The 17,598-nt window shown below is 38.4% G+C and overlaps 1 protein-coding gene across 2 annotated transcripts in view; it reads left to right on the top strand.

Moving 5' to 3' along the window:
• The first annotated feature begins 4,838 nt into the window (after positions 1–4,838).
• Positions 4,839–17,598, top strand: part of LOC148875987 (homeobox-DDT domain protein RLT2-like) — a 58,373-nt gene continuing 45,613 nt past the window's right edge. For both annotated transcript variants that reach the window (XM_088965869.1, XM_088965868.1), the window contains exons 1-3: positions 4,839–5,926; positions 6,011–6,472; positions 11,489–11,568. In XM_088965869.1, coding sequence (XP_088821995.1) covers positions 5,794–5,926; positions 6,011–6,472; positions 11,489–11,568 — 675 coding nt within the window. In that variant the 5' untranslated portion in view covers positions 4,839–5,793. The remainder of the gene's footprint in view (positions 5,927–6,010; positions 6,473–11,488; positions 11,569–17,598) is intronic.

Here is a 17,598-nt window from a genome sequence, read left to right as displayed (position 1 = left end):
CAATGCTATAGCAGCTTCTAAGCCCTTGATGATTGCATGAAGCTCTACATCATAACTATTAACGACTCTACAGGTTGACCCTTGGGCTGCAATGATCTGCCTATCATTAGATTTCTCGATGACAAAACCAATTCCTGTGTTGTCTGTGTTGATCATAAGATCCATCAGTGAATGCTAGATAATGGTTTTTAGTTATTGGGCTTAGGGGCAATGCATTTAATTTGTCCTAATAGAGAGTGAGACATGAATTAACAATTATTTCATTTGCTTTGTCCACCAAAGAGACGGGGTTCACATCCTTGTTTAGATGGAATGTCTTGTTGTGTGCCTCCCAGATCATATATAGAAGTACTTGAAATTTGGATAGAAAGCATAATCTAATATTTGCACTAAAAGATTGCCTAAGTGACTAAAGCCAATCCGAAATAAGTTGTTGTAGGTATTCATCATTCATTGTACTGGGGTTTATACCAAGTTGGGCTTGACACCAAACAACTCTTGCAAAGTCACATCTAAAAAATAGATGTGAAAAGCTTTCCTATTCATGATTGCAAAAAATGCATGATACCTCTGCATTTTTATTCCATGGTCTCAACTTACTTATTGTGGGAATTCCTCCCCATAGAGCCTTCCATGCAAACACTTGGTATTTAAAGGGCACTTTAGTTTGATATATTGATGACCATTTAAAGGAGGAAGCAGAGGAAGAATGATTTTGATTGAGAAAAGTCTGGTATGCATATTTCACAATATAAGTGCCCAATTTATTTCTCTTCTAAATTAGCTTTCCAACACTTGTGGATGGTGTTGTTTGTATAATGTGCTCAATTGAATCATGGGTAAATGAATTTTGAAGTAGAGAAAGATTCCATGTTCCATTGGGATTAAGAAAATGACTTACTTTGATATTACTTGTAACCCGTGGATGCAAGGTGGAAGGAATGCCTCCTTTGATATTATTCGTGACATAAGTTCCTTGGATGTTTTGAAAAGTTATGGTGAATTCAATTAAATGAGTTTAGAGAAATGTTGATAGGTCATTGTGAGTTTTAGACAAATTCCTTAATGATTTTCTTGGTTTCTAAGAAAATTAGTTTGGGAAAGGAAAGAATGGGAAGGGATGGGATGAGAAATAGAAAATTTTATTTTTTCACTGGGGTTTCTTGTGTTTGATTTGTTAGATACGCCTAGAAGGTTATGATGATGTTCGCTCAAAAACTATTTCAATGTTTCAAGAGCATGAGAACTCAAAATTAGCTATAAAGAACTCAGAATCTGCCTTCGATCTACAAAACATGGTGGAGAAAACATTAGAGCTACAAGAAAACAAGTATATTAGTAGATCTAGAAGGGAACCCCCTCTACATGCATTAGACACTGCTGGAATCAATGGCATCCAAAACATGGGCAACTTGATATCATCGGTGCCCTAAAACCGCAACAAAAAGTCGAAAAGCAAAGAAAAAAGAGGGATTGAGAGAGAACACCAAGGCCACCTTTACCGGTGCAGATGAAACTCTATCTACATGCATTAGACACTGTCATAATCAATGGCATCCAAAACAGGGACAACTTGATATTGTTGATGCCCTAAAATTGCAACAAAAAGCAAGGTAAAAAGAGGGATTGAGAGAGAACACCAAGGCCGCCTTTACCGGTATGGATGAAACCCAATTTAAAGGAAATGTTGTCGGAACCTAAAGATACCAAGGCCGCCATTTTCACCATTTGCCCATTTCTTCTTAGTGGCATGAGGAGACCAATGACACCAAAAAATGGAATAAAAATAGTCACCGAACGTCAATGGTCATGGACCAAATCTTACCTTGGTTGGATATTGCCGGGAATGCCATCGGAGACTTGATTGTTGTAAACACAAGGAGGCAATGATAGCCAAATAGGGAGCTTTAGTAGAAAGACTCGATATTTTTTCCCATGATTTTCTCTTTCTCATCAGTCACACCATTTTAGCATGACCTTGCGTCCTTGATTTTGGGAACTGGCATCATGTGGTTTCCCATCCCATCTTGGCAAACAAACACATGAAAATGGGAATATTTCCATTTTCCCATTCCGGTTGCATAAACCAAACATACCATAAAAAAATATTGCACATTCTCAAAAGTTGGTGGGATCTTCTTCTAAATGGGCTAGTTGGCGGTTGACCCACTCTTTAATCTCTACTTTTTATATTGTATACTTCTTACTTCGTATTTTGGGGAAATTTCTTAAATTACCTTTAAGTTTTAGTATATTATTAAAATCATTTGTATTATTTGTATTGATTGACACATGTATTATTGACCACTCCACTAGTAGACGATACATGGCATCTCCTAGGGTTGTCATCATCTAAGCCTTCTATAGGGGCACCATTGTCCTTTCTCACCATCATCAATGATCAAAGTTAGAAACTGAACCAGCACGGGAAGGCATTTTTCACTGTGGAATGTTACAGGATCAAGGGTACTGACATTATTTTCCTTGACCTTGCCCAAAGGACTGATCACTAGACCCCTTCCTCCGCTACAACTATAAATTCCTCTATTTTGATTTGGAGGAAATTGTGAAAACTAAGAACCACTATTATTATTTTTAATATTATTTGTAGTAACACTAGCATTAGGGGTTTCACTAGAGATATTATGCTAAAGGAGCCATGATTCATGACTAAGAAGCATTCTTAGAACATCATTGATGTTTAAATGATCTGCATTAGCTCTATTTGTTATGGTAGTGATAAGAGACTCATACTCATTGCCTAAGCCATAAATAACATATAGATCTAAATCCTCCCTTGGTATTGGTTCAAAAACTGCAGCTAGGTTATTTGCAATTGTTTTAGCTTTCTAAACTTGATAGATCACCTTTCTTTAGATTTTGGAGTTAAAGCCTAAGTTGCAATCCCTAGCTAGGACGTGAATGCAAAGAAAATGATCTATTTAGGGCACTCCGAACTTTAGACGCAATAAATAGTCCTACAACTTGGGTAACACAATTGCAAGTAAACTCCTTTGTTATAATCTTCTAACAAAGAGGCGTAATGAAGATCTTAGTTACCAAAAAAAAAAAAGGAGGCATAAAAAATGTCCAAAATACCCATATAATTACTTTTGATCAAAATATTTATTTTCTAAATCTTCTCTTTATATCAATGGCTACCCTAAACTCTCTTGTTTTTTTGTTGTTCATAAGATTTGTGTTATTATTATTATTATTATTATTATTATTATTTTTGTAGAAACTAATTTCAATAATAATTGTATGGGTATTTTGGACACTTTTGTGCCTCTTGTTATAGGATTCTAATAGAGGGTATATTTGTAGCTATGTAGGAAGTTCAGGCAAGGTGATTGCAATTACAAAATTTCGGGGGAGACTTTAATAATTTACTCTTATTAAGTTATTATATGTACTTGTTCTAACACATATATTTTTAAGGGAAAAGAAGACCATGACATTACTAAAGCTTTCATCATCGAAGGGGATTCAAAGTTAGTGATAGATTGTCTAGGGGTCGATTGAGATGTTGCGCTATAGAGCATAAAAGCTACGTCGAGGAACGTTACTCTTTATGTGATATTGGAATTTAAATGTCCAATATTCTCATACTTTAGAGAAGTGAACCGAGTTGCTGACTGTATGGCAAACGTTGGTCATGGAGGAAATGATAATACTATAAAGACGTATTAGAAAAGCATGCAATTTTACTTTTTTTAGTTTTTTTTTTCAAAATTTGGTCTTTGGGGAGGTTCTCATACATATTTTTTTTTATTAAAAAGGAAGGGTCCTGAAACACCTATAAACAAATATATCAAGACTCCAAAGATACGTTATAATACACCTCTTATTGGATGTATCATATCGAAATTCTGAACCATGTATTCAGTAGAGTTTTTATCAATCAAAGCACCTAGTGAATTGTGATGAATACCACTGGATTGGTCACCACTTTTATGACACTAGTTGATTGCCCGCAAGTTTTTTTTTTTTTTTTCTCGGTATTATGTCTTTCCTAGCTTATGAACCCTTTTTTAATCAAACTAATAGCCCCACTTTTGCCACATGTATTGAATCTAACCTACCATATTTCCCCCACGTGGATGGATGATGTGGCCTATTTTTGGTCCTCTCGAAGGTGATGTTTGGCATCAATGATGATTTCTCCTTATCGATTATCTAGAAAATCAGTGATTTCTGGAATCAGTGATGCTTGAAAAATTATAAAAAATTATTGTTTGGTATTATTTATGCCATATAAGCTGATTTTTGAGAAGTCGATCTTAAGTCTGTTTGGTATTGGTTTTCAAGGGCTGATTATTTTTGCATTTAAAATCAGGAAATCATAAAAAAAGATGATCCTTAATTCTTGGCTGTTTGGTGCTGATTATTTTTGTATTAGAAGGACTGATTTTAATAATTTATTTTTGGCCGATTTCCCATAAACCAGCATAAATCAATCAACAAAAAATCACTAATTTTTCAAATTCTGATGCCAAACATCACGAAGTCTGAAACCTACGCTACGCCAACTCCAAAATCCAAATATGCCCATTCCATAACTGTTAATCCCGGTGGTCCTGCGTCCTCTACAAACGCCTCCACGATTTAACTCCTGCCTGACCTTACGATTAATAATTGTTTCACCAGGACCAGGTCGATACTTTCTACTGTATTATTACCGTTGCTTGTCACGTGTGAGGGCCCCACCAATTGCGTGGTCCAGAGTCCAGAGTCCAGGGTTATAACCGAGAGAACCGGTGGACTACGTTTCCTTCTCCCACCCTCCCTGGTCTCCTCCAGAGAACATATTGACTCAAAAAATACTCCACAATACCAGAGCCAGAGGTCCAGTCTAGCTACTCCAGCACTGCAGTGAGGCTTCAAGCTTCAAACCTTCAGAAGTCATAACCCACCCAATTCTTCTTGGTTCTTTCTATCACGAAACCAAAATAAAGGGGAATTTTGTGGGCCCCAAAATCCCAAACGAGGCGGAGGGTCCCATCACCAATTCACCATGCGGACAGTAGCTTCATTGCCGGTCCGATCTTCCATCCCAAAAAAACTAAAACCCGCGGAAAACGGGGGGTTTGGATTTGGAGAGAGAGAGAGAGAGACTAAATCTAAACAAAACCAAACAAGCAAAAACAGGAGAGAGAAAGACGAACAAAGATGACTCCAAGGATCCGAAGACTTATAATAAAACTTTTGAATCTTTTGTTATTTTTTTCTAAATCTCATCGTCAATTTTTTTTTTTTTTACAACAACAACAACAACATTACAACGCGTTACGTTTTTTTGATAGAAAGAAAAGAAAACAAAAAAAGAAAAGATGGAAGCGAGAGAGACTGTTCGTTGGTTCTCGACATCTTTAATTGTTCTTACAATCTCATGTTTTCTTGTTTTCTCGTTTTTCTTACGATCTCTTAATAATATTGTTATTATTAGAAGTATTTCTGTTTATCACAACTACACTACTACTCTTCCAAAACAACTCAACTATTACTCCATGTTACTAATTGTTATTATTTTTATTCTTCAAATCTCACCGCACATCACCCCCTCCTTTTTTCTTCGCTATCACGACTCAGAACAATTCGCATTCGGCATTCCCTTTTCGTCAAAACCAATAATATCAATATTATTAATTCTATGTCAAAACCGATTCCCAAATTTCTCTCTCGTTTATCTTCTCTCTGGTCTTACGAAACCCTAGTCTGTTCTTCCATTCTAGGGTTTGCAGCGGTTTCTTGATCTCTTTTGTTCTCTGGCATTCCTGATTTTGTTCGTTAATGGAGGCTGCTTCAGAAGGGGAGAAGAAGAAGCCTCCTGAGGGAGGGGGTAGTGGAGAAGGAGGCGAGCAAAAGCCGAAGCGCAAAATGAAGACTGCTTCTCAATTGGAGCTTCTAGAGAAGACCTACGCTGGTTTGTGTGGAATTTTTCGTTTTTCGTTTTATTTGGGTTTTGATTTGTTAGGGTTTTGATTTATTGGGTTTGAATGTGAACCAGTGGAGGCGTATCCGTCGGAGTCTCTGCGAGCAGAGCTATCAGCGAAGCTGGGGCTGACGGATCGGCAGTTGCAGATGTGGTTTTGTCATAGGAGGTTGAAGGATAGGAAGGTTGCGCCGGTGAAGAGACAGAGGAAGGATACGCCGGTTTCTGGGGGTGGAGATGACATGGTGGTTGGTGGTGAGCTGGGTAATGAGCCTGGGTCGGGGCCGGGTTCGGGGTCCAGTCCGTTTGGGCAGGGTGAGCCGAGAAAGGTGGTTGCTCGAGCGCCATCCATTGTGCCGATAGTTGGAGCTGATATGCCAATGATGAAGAGGTACTATGAGCCACAACAGTCCATATTGGAGCTACGTGCTATTGCTTTTGTGGAAGCTCAGCTGGGGGAGCCGTTGAGGGAAGACGGACCGATTCTTGGCATGGAGTTTGATCCATTGCCACCTGATGCATTCGGTGCGCCTTTAGGTACCATTTCATCAATCATCACTAGTGTTCTCTTCACAGAAGTTTTGGTTCATGTTATTGTTTGGACTTGCTTCAAGCGATTAATTTTTACGTGAATTGGTAAGGGCATCGGTATCGCCTTGTGTACAGCATATGATGTTCCATTGCCAGCACTAAAGGGATTAATATGCTCATATGATCGTCTATTATTCTATTTATGCTGTCATTTGCTAGACTCCCAGCGAAAAATTCCTCAACCGTGATTAATGAATCAAGTTAGTGCAAGAAACATACTTTCTTTATATTGGCAATGGATCCATGATAGCCTCCATGACCCGAAGAGCAAAGTAATGGCCATTTCATTTTTATACGTAAACTCAACCAACAATCATGTTTCTTCTTAAAGTTCTGGAGATTCAGAAAATGATCACTAACTTGAACTGAAGTTGTCAAGTAATAGAATGGAAGCCTGACATGGTAGAATTATCTTAAAAATGCTGCCTCAAATTCGAGAAATTAAAGCACCTAGATTAGCAGTGGCTCCTCTAGTTCTGGTTGGTTAATTCCTGCAAATCCTATATAAAACAAAAGAAACTTAAAATGTTACAACAGTCTCAACTCCTTGTTCACATGATACTAGTCCTTAACCAAATACAAGTAATGTGACCTTCAGCTGTCTTTACTTGTTAAGCATTAGGCTATTACCCAATGTTGGTCCCAGCAATCTGGGGTTTTGGGAGGGATAGACTGGATATGGAGTTATGGACCTAATCTTTGGCCTTTTTTTTGCACAAAGTGGCCATTCTTAGATTGGGACCCAAATTTCTCAGACTTGTCAGCTCCGGATTTTACCTTTACTACACCAAGCAATTGCCTCTGCCAATACATGTAAAGCATGGTAACTAAATTCTCTGTGCAATTGAAGGGTGCTTAGTTAGTGGGTTGAATTCATTTCTTGTGTTTTTTGGGCCACGCCACATGAGCAAAAACAGGGAAATCATTTCCTAATGCATTTTGCATTTCTTACTATAAAAAATTTGAAAAAGTCTTTGATAGCTTTTGATAATTGAACCATAGTTTTGTCTCACAAAATGCTGAAGTGGTATAAATAATTATGCAAAGAAGGGGATTTAATACCTATAGTTTTGTTCTGGTGCGTTTAGCTTTAAGGGAACAAATGGGTTTTTGAAAACAAGTACTACACATGGCAAGAGGTGTTGAGGATGATCAAAGGAAAATTGTTATCCTGGCTCGCAGTTCATGAAGAATTCCAAGGACTGCCATGCACAAGGACAACCTGTTTTTTTTTGTCAACACAGAAAGTTTGTACCTATCGTATAGCTCCATGTACAGTTCCTTGATTTACATGGCTTAAGCATAACACTTTTTTCTCTTTTGCTTTAATACAATACCTTTTAAAAAATCATTCAAAAACTGGGGACTCACTAAATGTTACCAAGCTTCTATAGGAGTTTCTTTTTGTTGTACAAAATACTCATTGTTGGAAGAGGTAGAGCCCTTTTTTCATCGATCAACTAGAGCTCAATTATCTCAAACCAAAATGGATCACTAGCCAAATTTGATAACTGCTGAAATAGGAGCTGAAGAAATTCCAATTTAAAGAAGTGCCATTTAGCATTTCAGCAAATTCATTACCTACTTAATTGCTGAATGATGAAGCACATGCAATGAGGTGATTATTTTACCCCCAAAAGTCTTATAGAGTACCAACAATGCCCCTAGATTTAAGCCCTTTTAAGTTGGAATCTTTTCAGTATTCTTCTTCAAACATCTATTTCAGCAGTTAGTAAATAGTCCTTAAGTTTTGGTGCTGTTTTTTTATAACATAGAAATTTTCAAGGCTTCCAACCTGCTTTTAGTTCATATTTCTTCATTGCAGTTGACTTTAAACTGAGAAACCTTAAGTTGCTTTCGCTATTATTTTTGTCTTGTGTGAATCCTTTTACCTAAATAACTTCTTATAGTAGTTTGAAGGGAGAAAGGTTTCTATCTTTTTTTCCTTTTTTTTTTATTTTTTTTGATAAGCAACAGAAAAGTATATTCATTGATTAAAATATGTACAATGTAATTACAATTTTAGGGTTACGTCAGCTACCTCCCCCTTATTCTCATTTACAATTACAAGTTTATAATATCGGAGCTCCCCAAAGCAGAGAGAAGTTTCTATCTTCATCCCTATATTGCAATTTTCATGGCATGAATTGACTTGAGATTGGTTCATCATATCTCGTAAACAATTTGTAAGTTGGCATTGGGTCCTATTCATTAAATTTGATTCATCCAATTTGCAGCACCGGCTTATTAAGTTCTTGAATTTAACTTTTTATATAATTAAATTTGATTCACTTGATGCATCAAATATTGGTAATTGGTCTGAGTTTTTTGTTAAAAGAAAATAAAAATCATTTTAGATTCCTAAGTTAGAAGTTTTTTTATTGGTTGAAAGTTATGAATCATATTTTATATTACCAAAAAAAGTTCTGAATCAACCCCCTGCTTCATTTAGCTCTTTTCTCTTGTGTTACCAAAAAGAGTTCTAAATCATGTTCTAACACTTGAGAGATATGCTTTTTTTTATCCTCTTTGCTAAAAAGGGGAACTGAGATACTGTTTCCTATGAGAAATGTGTACATTTACATTTTAAACATTTATGACTTCGTTGGATTTCCTGAACTGTGGCTAAATTGTACACCAAAAATCATGAATTAAATTAATTTGTGATTCTTTAAGTCACTTAAAGAATGTTGGCAACACTGATATGTCCTTATTATTGTTACTGAATGTGCTTTTAGACTCCTTCCCCAGATATGTTTGTCAGGAATTGAAGATTGGATCCTGTTTTTGGGGCTGGTCCTGTAAAGAAGGTTAAGAAAACAAAGAAATTGAACAAGAAAAGTAAAGATGCTCATTTGTAAGTAAAGGGGTCTTGGGGCAGGGAGATCAGGAGATGTCAGGTTTTGGAATATGAAGGAATGGAGTTGGATGGAATAGGATGCTTCTCCTTTTTACTTGTAGTACAATGTTTTTTATCGCTATTTAGGGTGTGGTCATTGTGACTGTTGTACAGAGTTATGGGGTTATGCAAGGTTTGTTAGCAGCTTAGAGGAGGGTGATTGTCTTTGGGTTGTTTTCTTCTATTTTTGGTGATTTCTTATCACCTTTCTTGCAATCTCCTCTTTTCTCTTCTTTTTCCAATAGATTTTTTATTTATCTTTAAAAATAGTTTGTTTCTTAGAGGGAAGGTGAAGTATTGTATTGTATTCATTGAATAAAACTCACTATCACCATGTAGAGGTATAATTATTATGTACAGTGCGGAGCTATACAAAAGACTAATCCATGTCCCATGATAGCATAGTATAAACCTTCATGTAAACAGAACCACAATGTCAAAATAAGCATGGTGAGGTATCTCTTTAAACTGGTATAACATTCTGCCCTTCCAGTTAAGGCTTTTAATTTTCCAGCTAGACAAGTACGCCCTCATTGGCCTTGGGTGGCAGTATCTGCAATTTCGAAGCTTGCAGAAATAAGCATAAAGTTCTCTCATAAAAGGGCAGTAGAGGAAGAGGTGCTCCGCTGTCTTCCTCTCTAAGCAAAATACACAGTTCATCAATGGCAGGTTGAGTCCCCATCTTTCTAGGCCACCCCTGGTGAGGCATTTTCCCAGGACCACAGTCCACATCATGGTCACTTTTGATGGCACATGTAACAATCATATTTGTTTATGGGGAAAGTTTATTTCCAGTGGGTGCTCAATTTTCTGAAGAAAGATCAAGCTGAGAAGGTACCAGGTCTGTCTCATTTCATCTTCATGCTATGGTCGAAAGCTATTAGAGTTGAGTTTCTGAATCTGTTTAACCAGATCGATCTCCCAATCATTCAAATGCCTTCTGGAGGTTGGGCACCGGAATGCAGTTTCACCTCTCATCTTAAAAGAAGCATTCACCTGAGCTTTACTGTCATTGGCTAAGAACATTTTGTGAGGTGCTATCTCATCACCTCAAGGCTGTTTTGTAATTTTTCTTTTGGTTACAAAAATTTTCTTTTATTATGAAAAAAGAATGAAGGGAAGGTCTTCACTAGATCTCTGTTATGACACCATGTATCTTTCTTTCCAAAAGCAAGCTCTGTTGCCAGCACCAGTTTCATTTTGGCCTCTTGGTCAAAAAGATTATGAAAAGTGTAGCTGCCATTTAATAGAGTGGTATCCAGTTTTAGGATTTTGAATCCCGTAGATTAGTTTTTTTTTTTTTGTTTAATTTTCTTTTGTTTGTGTTTATACAAACTTATGATTTGTTGCAGTTAAAAAGTTATTAATAAATTAGTTTCTTATTTCTTAGAACTTGGGTTGTATGATGCCTGGATGGTGGATGTGGATATTGACAGTCACATACATGGATATGGGAAAATGGGGATACACATTCCCTTTCCTACAATCCTGGACATGGATACAGCTATATGGATACCTGTATCTGTAGTTGCTTATATAACGCTATATCTAGTTTTTAAAACTACATTTCATTTTACAGTATATATTGTGATCAGACCTGGCAAGCTAATTAAATAAATAGGAAAGATCCCAGAAACAATCCAGAAATATTTTGAGCGGAAGTAGGAGAGAAGAAGTTAAAGAACTAGGGCCGAAAGTCAGAAGAGATCGAACTAACTGATCTCTAACTGCCGCTCCACTCTCTATTTATTATATTAATCTGAAATTATACCACTACCCCTGAATTAACAATAAAGAAATAACAAATAGAAAGCAAATAGAAAAAGACCAAAAAGGCCCTAATGACCAGCACTGCAATTTAAAACATATCATTTTACATGAGTGCTGCTACTATAAAGTGTACTTTTAGAAGTGTCCATGCAGTATCTAGTGTCATTTTAGGTTGACACCAGTACACTAAGCATGTACAAGTATCCTTCTATCATTGTTTGGGTTATCTTCTATGCTAAATTAAATAAAGTAAATGATCTTGCTAACTCTCCCAAATTTTTTCTCTGGAACAGCAATAATGGGGCAACAGAAGCAAGCAGGTCGGCCTTATGATGGCAAAGTATACGAGCGGCATGATGCTAAACCGATGAAAGTTGGTTTTCTTTTCACCTAAGCATTTAAAATGTTTTCCTCCTTCCATATTTCATGTCATGGTTCACAAAGATATTTGGTGATTTGTTATTGGTTAATATGTCCATGCGCTTCTCTCTTTTGCAATATTCATCATGTGCCCTTCTCCACTAATACACTATTGGCATCATATACTAAGTTAGCTTTCTCTGAATATTCCCATTTACATTTTGTTTTGGTGATTAGGTAATTTATTGGGAGATTAAGATGATAAACTTTGAGGAAGATTATTTACCAACTTGCAATCCACCTTCTGATGTCACAATCATTACATTATGTTGTTCTGTCAACATACTTTGCAAGTATATGAAAAAATGGGATGATTCATCATTATGGAATTGATTGTATGGACTTTATGTTGCCATGTACAAGACACCTTTAAAATCAGATTCTGCTAACTTATTGCAGTGGTTCTTTCGGTTTTTTTTTTTTTTGATGCACTTGTAAAAGCAGAATAAATGTTTTTTCAATTGACAGTTAACTAGTTTTGGATGGAGCATGGGTATGCAATGCAGTCAGAAACTCAGAATGTGATACCGGGTATCTGATTGGTAATCTGAGAAAGAAGATGCAAGGACTTAAGCAAAAAAAATGTATTTTTCATTGATCTTGTAAAATTTTCATTTATCAATAGAAAATGCATAATCAAGTGAAAAATTGACCTTTGGCCATCTAGTAACTTACTTATTGACAAACAAAGAAACTTATTTGACAAGTGGTAGGACCATAGGAGAATCTCAGAGATTCTGAAGTCCCTTCAGCCTCAGCTTTATTGCAAATTCTTGAAGGTACTTTTTTTTGGGATCCCTCTAAGCCAGATGTCATATTTGGACTGCTCATCCCTCTTTTTAGTTTTTTTTTTTTTCTCATGTCTCTTTTTTCCAATCCCCCTGCTCTATTGATGCTTCTTTGCAGCCTTTTCTAGTCAAAGAGGTTTTGTTTCGACCTATTCCACCTAAGATTGGGACTTTTTGCTGGGAATTATACTACATGAAAATTAATACTTGTACTCTTCAGAAAAAAAAGGCCCAATTGGATCTTATCTCCTTGTGTGTGCTTCCTTTGTAGGAGTGAGGAGCCTTGTTTCCTCCTACAATTCTCTTGTCCATTTGCCACTAGTATTTGGGAATGGCTTTTCTGTCTTTGGTTGCAGATGGATTACCCCTCAGGATGTAGCTAGTTTGTTTGCTTCCTCTTACCTTCAGATGGTCAAGGAAGAGGGGAAGGATTATGTGGAGATGTTCAAGAGCAGTGGTGATATGGGAAGAAAGGATTGAGAGATTTTTAAGGATCAAGAAAAAAAAAGAAACTAAAGAAGCCATCATTGAAACCATAACAGTTGGGGTGGCTCATTGGGTTAAGTCTTTGAGTATCTTCTCTACTTTTTCCTTTAATAATATTGTGTGGAAGTGGGGGGAGGTGGCTTCTTATATCTCAAAGAAAGTAGTGGTGAAAAATGGATGGGAACTACTGGACAGGGGAACTATTAAATTCAACTTTGATGGCAGTAGTTTTGGGAACCTAGGCCCTTCTGGAGTGGGTGGTGTGTTTAGGGATGAAAGTGGAGAAGTTGAGGCAGTATTCTCAGGTCCAATAGGAATTGGAGATTCTATAAGAGCAAAATTGGTAGCAGTGCTTCAGGCTATCAGATTGGTAAAGCAATTGAACTTCTCTAGTCTGCTCACTGAGGCTGATTCAAAGACTATTGTAAACTAATTAACTAATGAGGAGAAGGCAATTTGGACATAGAAAAAAGAACTTAAGGAAGTTAAGTGGTTGACTTTGAATATGGGAGTTAAATTTCAGTGGTGCCAAGATCTGTCAATTGTTTAGTTGACTGTTTGGCTAAAAAGAGGTAAATAAGGACCAATTATTTTGGGCTATTCTGTAACTTTTACTCCTTTTCTTTTTCTTTGGTGGATAGGTAGTTTAGTGGTATGGGACAAGAATTACCTCTCTTTAAGTGGTAGATTAACTCTTGTTAAATTGACTTTGCCCAACATTTCAGTTTATTACCTCTTGGTTTTCTGAATCCCATAAGCAATAGTAGACAAGTTGAAAATTATGAAGGACTTCATGTGGGAACCAGAGGAAAGGAAAAAGGATCATCTAGTAAAATGGAGGTGGTGTGTTGAAGGAAAGAATTAGGGGCACTGGGTGTTGGGAATTTGGATGAGAAGAATGTAGCTTTATTTGGGAAATGGCTGTGGAGACTGCTTATGGAGGAGAATTTGTGGCATAAAGTGATTGCTAGCATACATGGGTTCATGGCTAATCGTTAGGATGCTGCCTTTTTCTTCAAGGGTCACTAGAACTTCTCCTTCAAAGGCAATGTCCAAATTCCATTCTGCCCTCCTAAATGGCATAAGGTATGATGTTTGTGCTGGTGTAGTTGTACTATCTCTTTCTATTCCCAATTCCGACCAAAGTGGCCCAAAGAATTGAAAAGTTACAGAGGGACTTTTTATGGAAAGGAAAAGAAGATCCACTTGGTCAATTGGGACCAAGTATGTGCTCCTAAAGAAAAAGGAAGTCTGGGGGTTAGGAATCTGAAGGTTTTTAACAAGGCCCTTCTGGGCAATGGATCTGGAGATTTGGAAAAGAAAGAGAAAGCTGGTGGAGGAAATCATTAGCAGCAAATTATGATAAGGACAGAGGTGATTGGGTTACAGTTTCGACCTTCTCTTTTAAGTGTTCTTTATGGAAGAAGATTATGGAAACCTTTCCACTTCCAAATAGAGGCTTGTCTCTAAAGCTGGGAACTGGTCAAAGACTGAGATTTTGGAGGTGTAACAGTAGGCCTTTAGCTGAGTTATTTCCTCAGTTATACCACCTTCCAGAGAATCAGGATGCAATGGCGTCTGGTTAAGTGAAGGACAACAACATTTCCTGGAGCCCTTATTTCAGAAGACAGTTCCAAGATTGGGAAATTGACCAAGTGGCTGAGCTGTTTGAATTGTTGTCCAATCAGTCGTTGAACCAGTTGGAAGAAGACACTTGGATCTAGAACTGGACAGCAGATGGGCTTTTTTCAGTTAAATCCTTTACCAGAAATTTAACAGTTGGAGATAGAGCTGATGTTCCTGCTGAAATAATCTGGAAACCGATTCCCCCTTCTAAAGTAAATGCCTTGGTTTGGGCTGTAATTTTGGACAGAAGTCTATCCAAAAAGAACCTGGTTAGAAGAGGGATTCAGATCCAAGACTTTCTGTGTGTGCTGTGTGGCCAAGTAGAGGAGGATAACAACCATTTGTTCCTTCATTGCCCTGTTTCTGCAGTAATTTGGGGGCACTTTCTTTCCTCCCTGGGCTTATCATGGGTTATGCTAAAGGCTGTGTTGGTTCTGCTTTGGTGCTGGGAGCTCCATGGCCTGTCTAAGCTGGCAAAAAGTGTGTGGATGTCTGTTCCTGCAGCAGTGATTAGTACTGATGGTGTGCGATCTGGATGCTCCTAGCTGGAGGGCAGCTCGGACGTTGTCCGCTTTGTTGGCTGGTCGAACTACAAGAAGAGGAATGTTCAGAAGACCCAGGGTGGCTTACTCGGTGTGGGTGCTTGTAAGCTAGTAAGCTAGTAAGTGAGCTGAAAGCTTGAATGCAAGTAGGCTAGTAAGCAATAAATTGCGCGTACCTTGTGTTGTTGGGGTTGATGCCCTTATATAGGTGAGCTGTCATATGCCTTACGAAACACCTCCGAGATCCCTGGTCCGTGCTACTGGGAATCTGTTGAAGGGATGGGAGATCCATCGTATGGATGCCCAAATCTTGCGGAATAAATGGGTGAATTTCAAAAATTTTTCTCTCCCTTTCAATTGGGAATCACATTCCCTATTTAGAAAATCATATTTTCAAGGATCAATCTTGAACCATAAACTGAACCAGATTTGAACCAAAAGGAGTAGGAGAGGATTATACTTGATACGGAGAAAAAATATCTCCCAACGAAGGTGTTCACGCCCAAGGAAGGATCCAAAGACTGCACTCACTGAAGATGGCGCAGTGCAGGATGGAGTAGAATCAGCAGTATTCTTCTCCAAGAATTCTGTCCTTCGCAAGAAACAACAGGATGGCACGTGAGCACAGCTTCTTATCAATTCTTTCTCAAAGAACTGATGTCAAGATCGAATCTTGACTTCTCCCACAATTGGAGATCGAACTGGATGTCTGGCGGCTGCAGGAAGGAGGCGACAAGAAAGATCTTTGCAGGGATTGCAGAAATCTTTCTTCTGTGATTCCAGCTCTGATGAGGATTTGATTATGTCATCCTTCTAAAGGCTGCCGCCCCTCCTGCTTTTGTAACCCTAAAAGATCAGCTCCTAATCCTATTAGGAGTTGTTGATCCAAATCATATTTGGATCAGTCCTTTCTTTAGGTGATAAGGATAAACCCTTATCTTATCTCCAGGTTAGATCAGCCTTCTCCTAATCTCGTTAGGAGGTTTGTAGATCTGAATCATATTCAGATCTGGACTCTGAGAGTGAATAGGGTTAAGATCCTATCCTATTTGCTGATCCATCTCAGAATTCGCCCATATTTAACTTATTAAATAAGTCCAGTTCGAAATGGGCTTTAGGCCCATTAAGCTTATGTGCTCACTTAACCTTCCTAACAGCTGCCCAGTTGGGCTTCCTTGTATGGCGTGGGACCCAAGCATCGATCTACACATCAGCCACATGGGTTCAGCCCAACCTTTGTCACAAGGCCTGGCCGAATACACTGTTATGGACAGTGCACCCCCTGAAACCCATCAAATGGGCTCTATGGGCCCAACACTTACCCTAAGTGGTCCTTGGGCCAAGCCACCTTGTAACACCTAGGGACTGTGGGCAGATGCAAAATTAGCCCATCAGGCATTATCCTCAATGGTCTTACACTTAACCTCTCAGCCCATAATGATCAAACACTGTTCGACAAGAGAGGACCTCTCCCTCGGCTGTAAGGAACAGTGTTGCACTCTCTACTTATATGGATCCCGGGAATTAAAACCTTTGCAAACATTTTAGAAACCATATATATATACTTTTATATCTCATATAAAATATATTTTGCAAAACAAATCTCAACGATTGAAATCGGCTGCCGACAGTCTTGGTTTCCATCAGAGAGAGTGCATCCCCGATCATTACCTTTGTCTGACAAAGGGGCTGGTCCTGTCACTGTGATCACCCACTCAGACGAATTCTCAGACTGTCCCAACATACCCAGGTTTTGACCCCCGCTAAGGATCTCACTGATTGGCACATCAAAGACAACCCAATTCGACACCTAGTGCAGTATCATAATTGAGTCTAGGGGTTGGGTGTAACTTTCCAGTTTTGCTCTTTAATCTCCAAGGTCCAGGGCAATACTGGAAATCTGGTCCAGCTCAAAGATTCAATTAATCTTACACTGTATGTGCCTAGGGTCTCACCCTGGCAGCTGAGACAGACCACCCCAACCAACTTGGTGGCACAACAGTGTCAGCCTTATCAGGATAGATCTCCCCAGACCGACCCACCGGCTGTGGACATTCTAAACTAACACGAGTCTCATTAAGTGTCCAGTTTAAGGGTATTACGCAGAAACATACCAAGGGAACATGAATCAAATATGCACTTTTATTCATTTACAATAAACTCATAAAGTACATCATTCTGATTGAAGCTAAGGGCATATAAAACTGTCCAACATCTGTTTCACTCTAGGAGGTGGATTTCGTGTGAGCTGATAAGGCTTGTCGAGTCCGTCCGATCCGGGCGGGATAAGGATAAGGCTTGTGGGCGTGTGGCGTGATCCTGAAGAGGTTGGAGACAGCTGATTAGCTTCTAGAAGTCGTCTACGTGTCACCTTAGCAGGTTGGGCCATCGTGAGCTGCTTAGACCTTGGTCTTGGCCGAGGTGCCCGAGGTACCCGAGCTGACCTGGCTTGCTGAGGTGGTAGGGAATGCTGAGTTGTCATCCAGTTGGTAGATCGCTTCCACACAAGGTTTAAGTATCGGAAACGCAAAGTATATCGGA

The sequence above is a fragment of the Nelumbo lutea genome, chromosome 1 (genome assembly GCF_056320005.1).
Source record: "Nelumbo lutea isolate HS-2025 chromosome 1, American lotus-T2T, whole genome shotgun sequence".
Classification (NCBI taxonomy): Eukaryota; Viridiplantae; Streptophyta; class Magnoliopsida; order Proteales; family Nelumbonaceae; genus Nelumbo; species Nelumbo lutea.
This window is presented reverse-complemented; position numbering and strand designations above follow the sequence as displayed.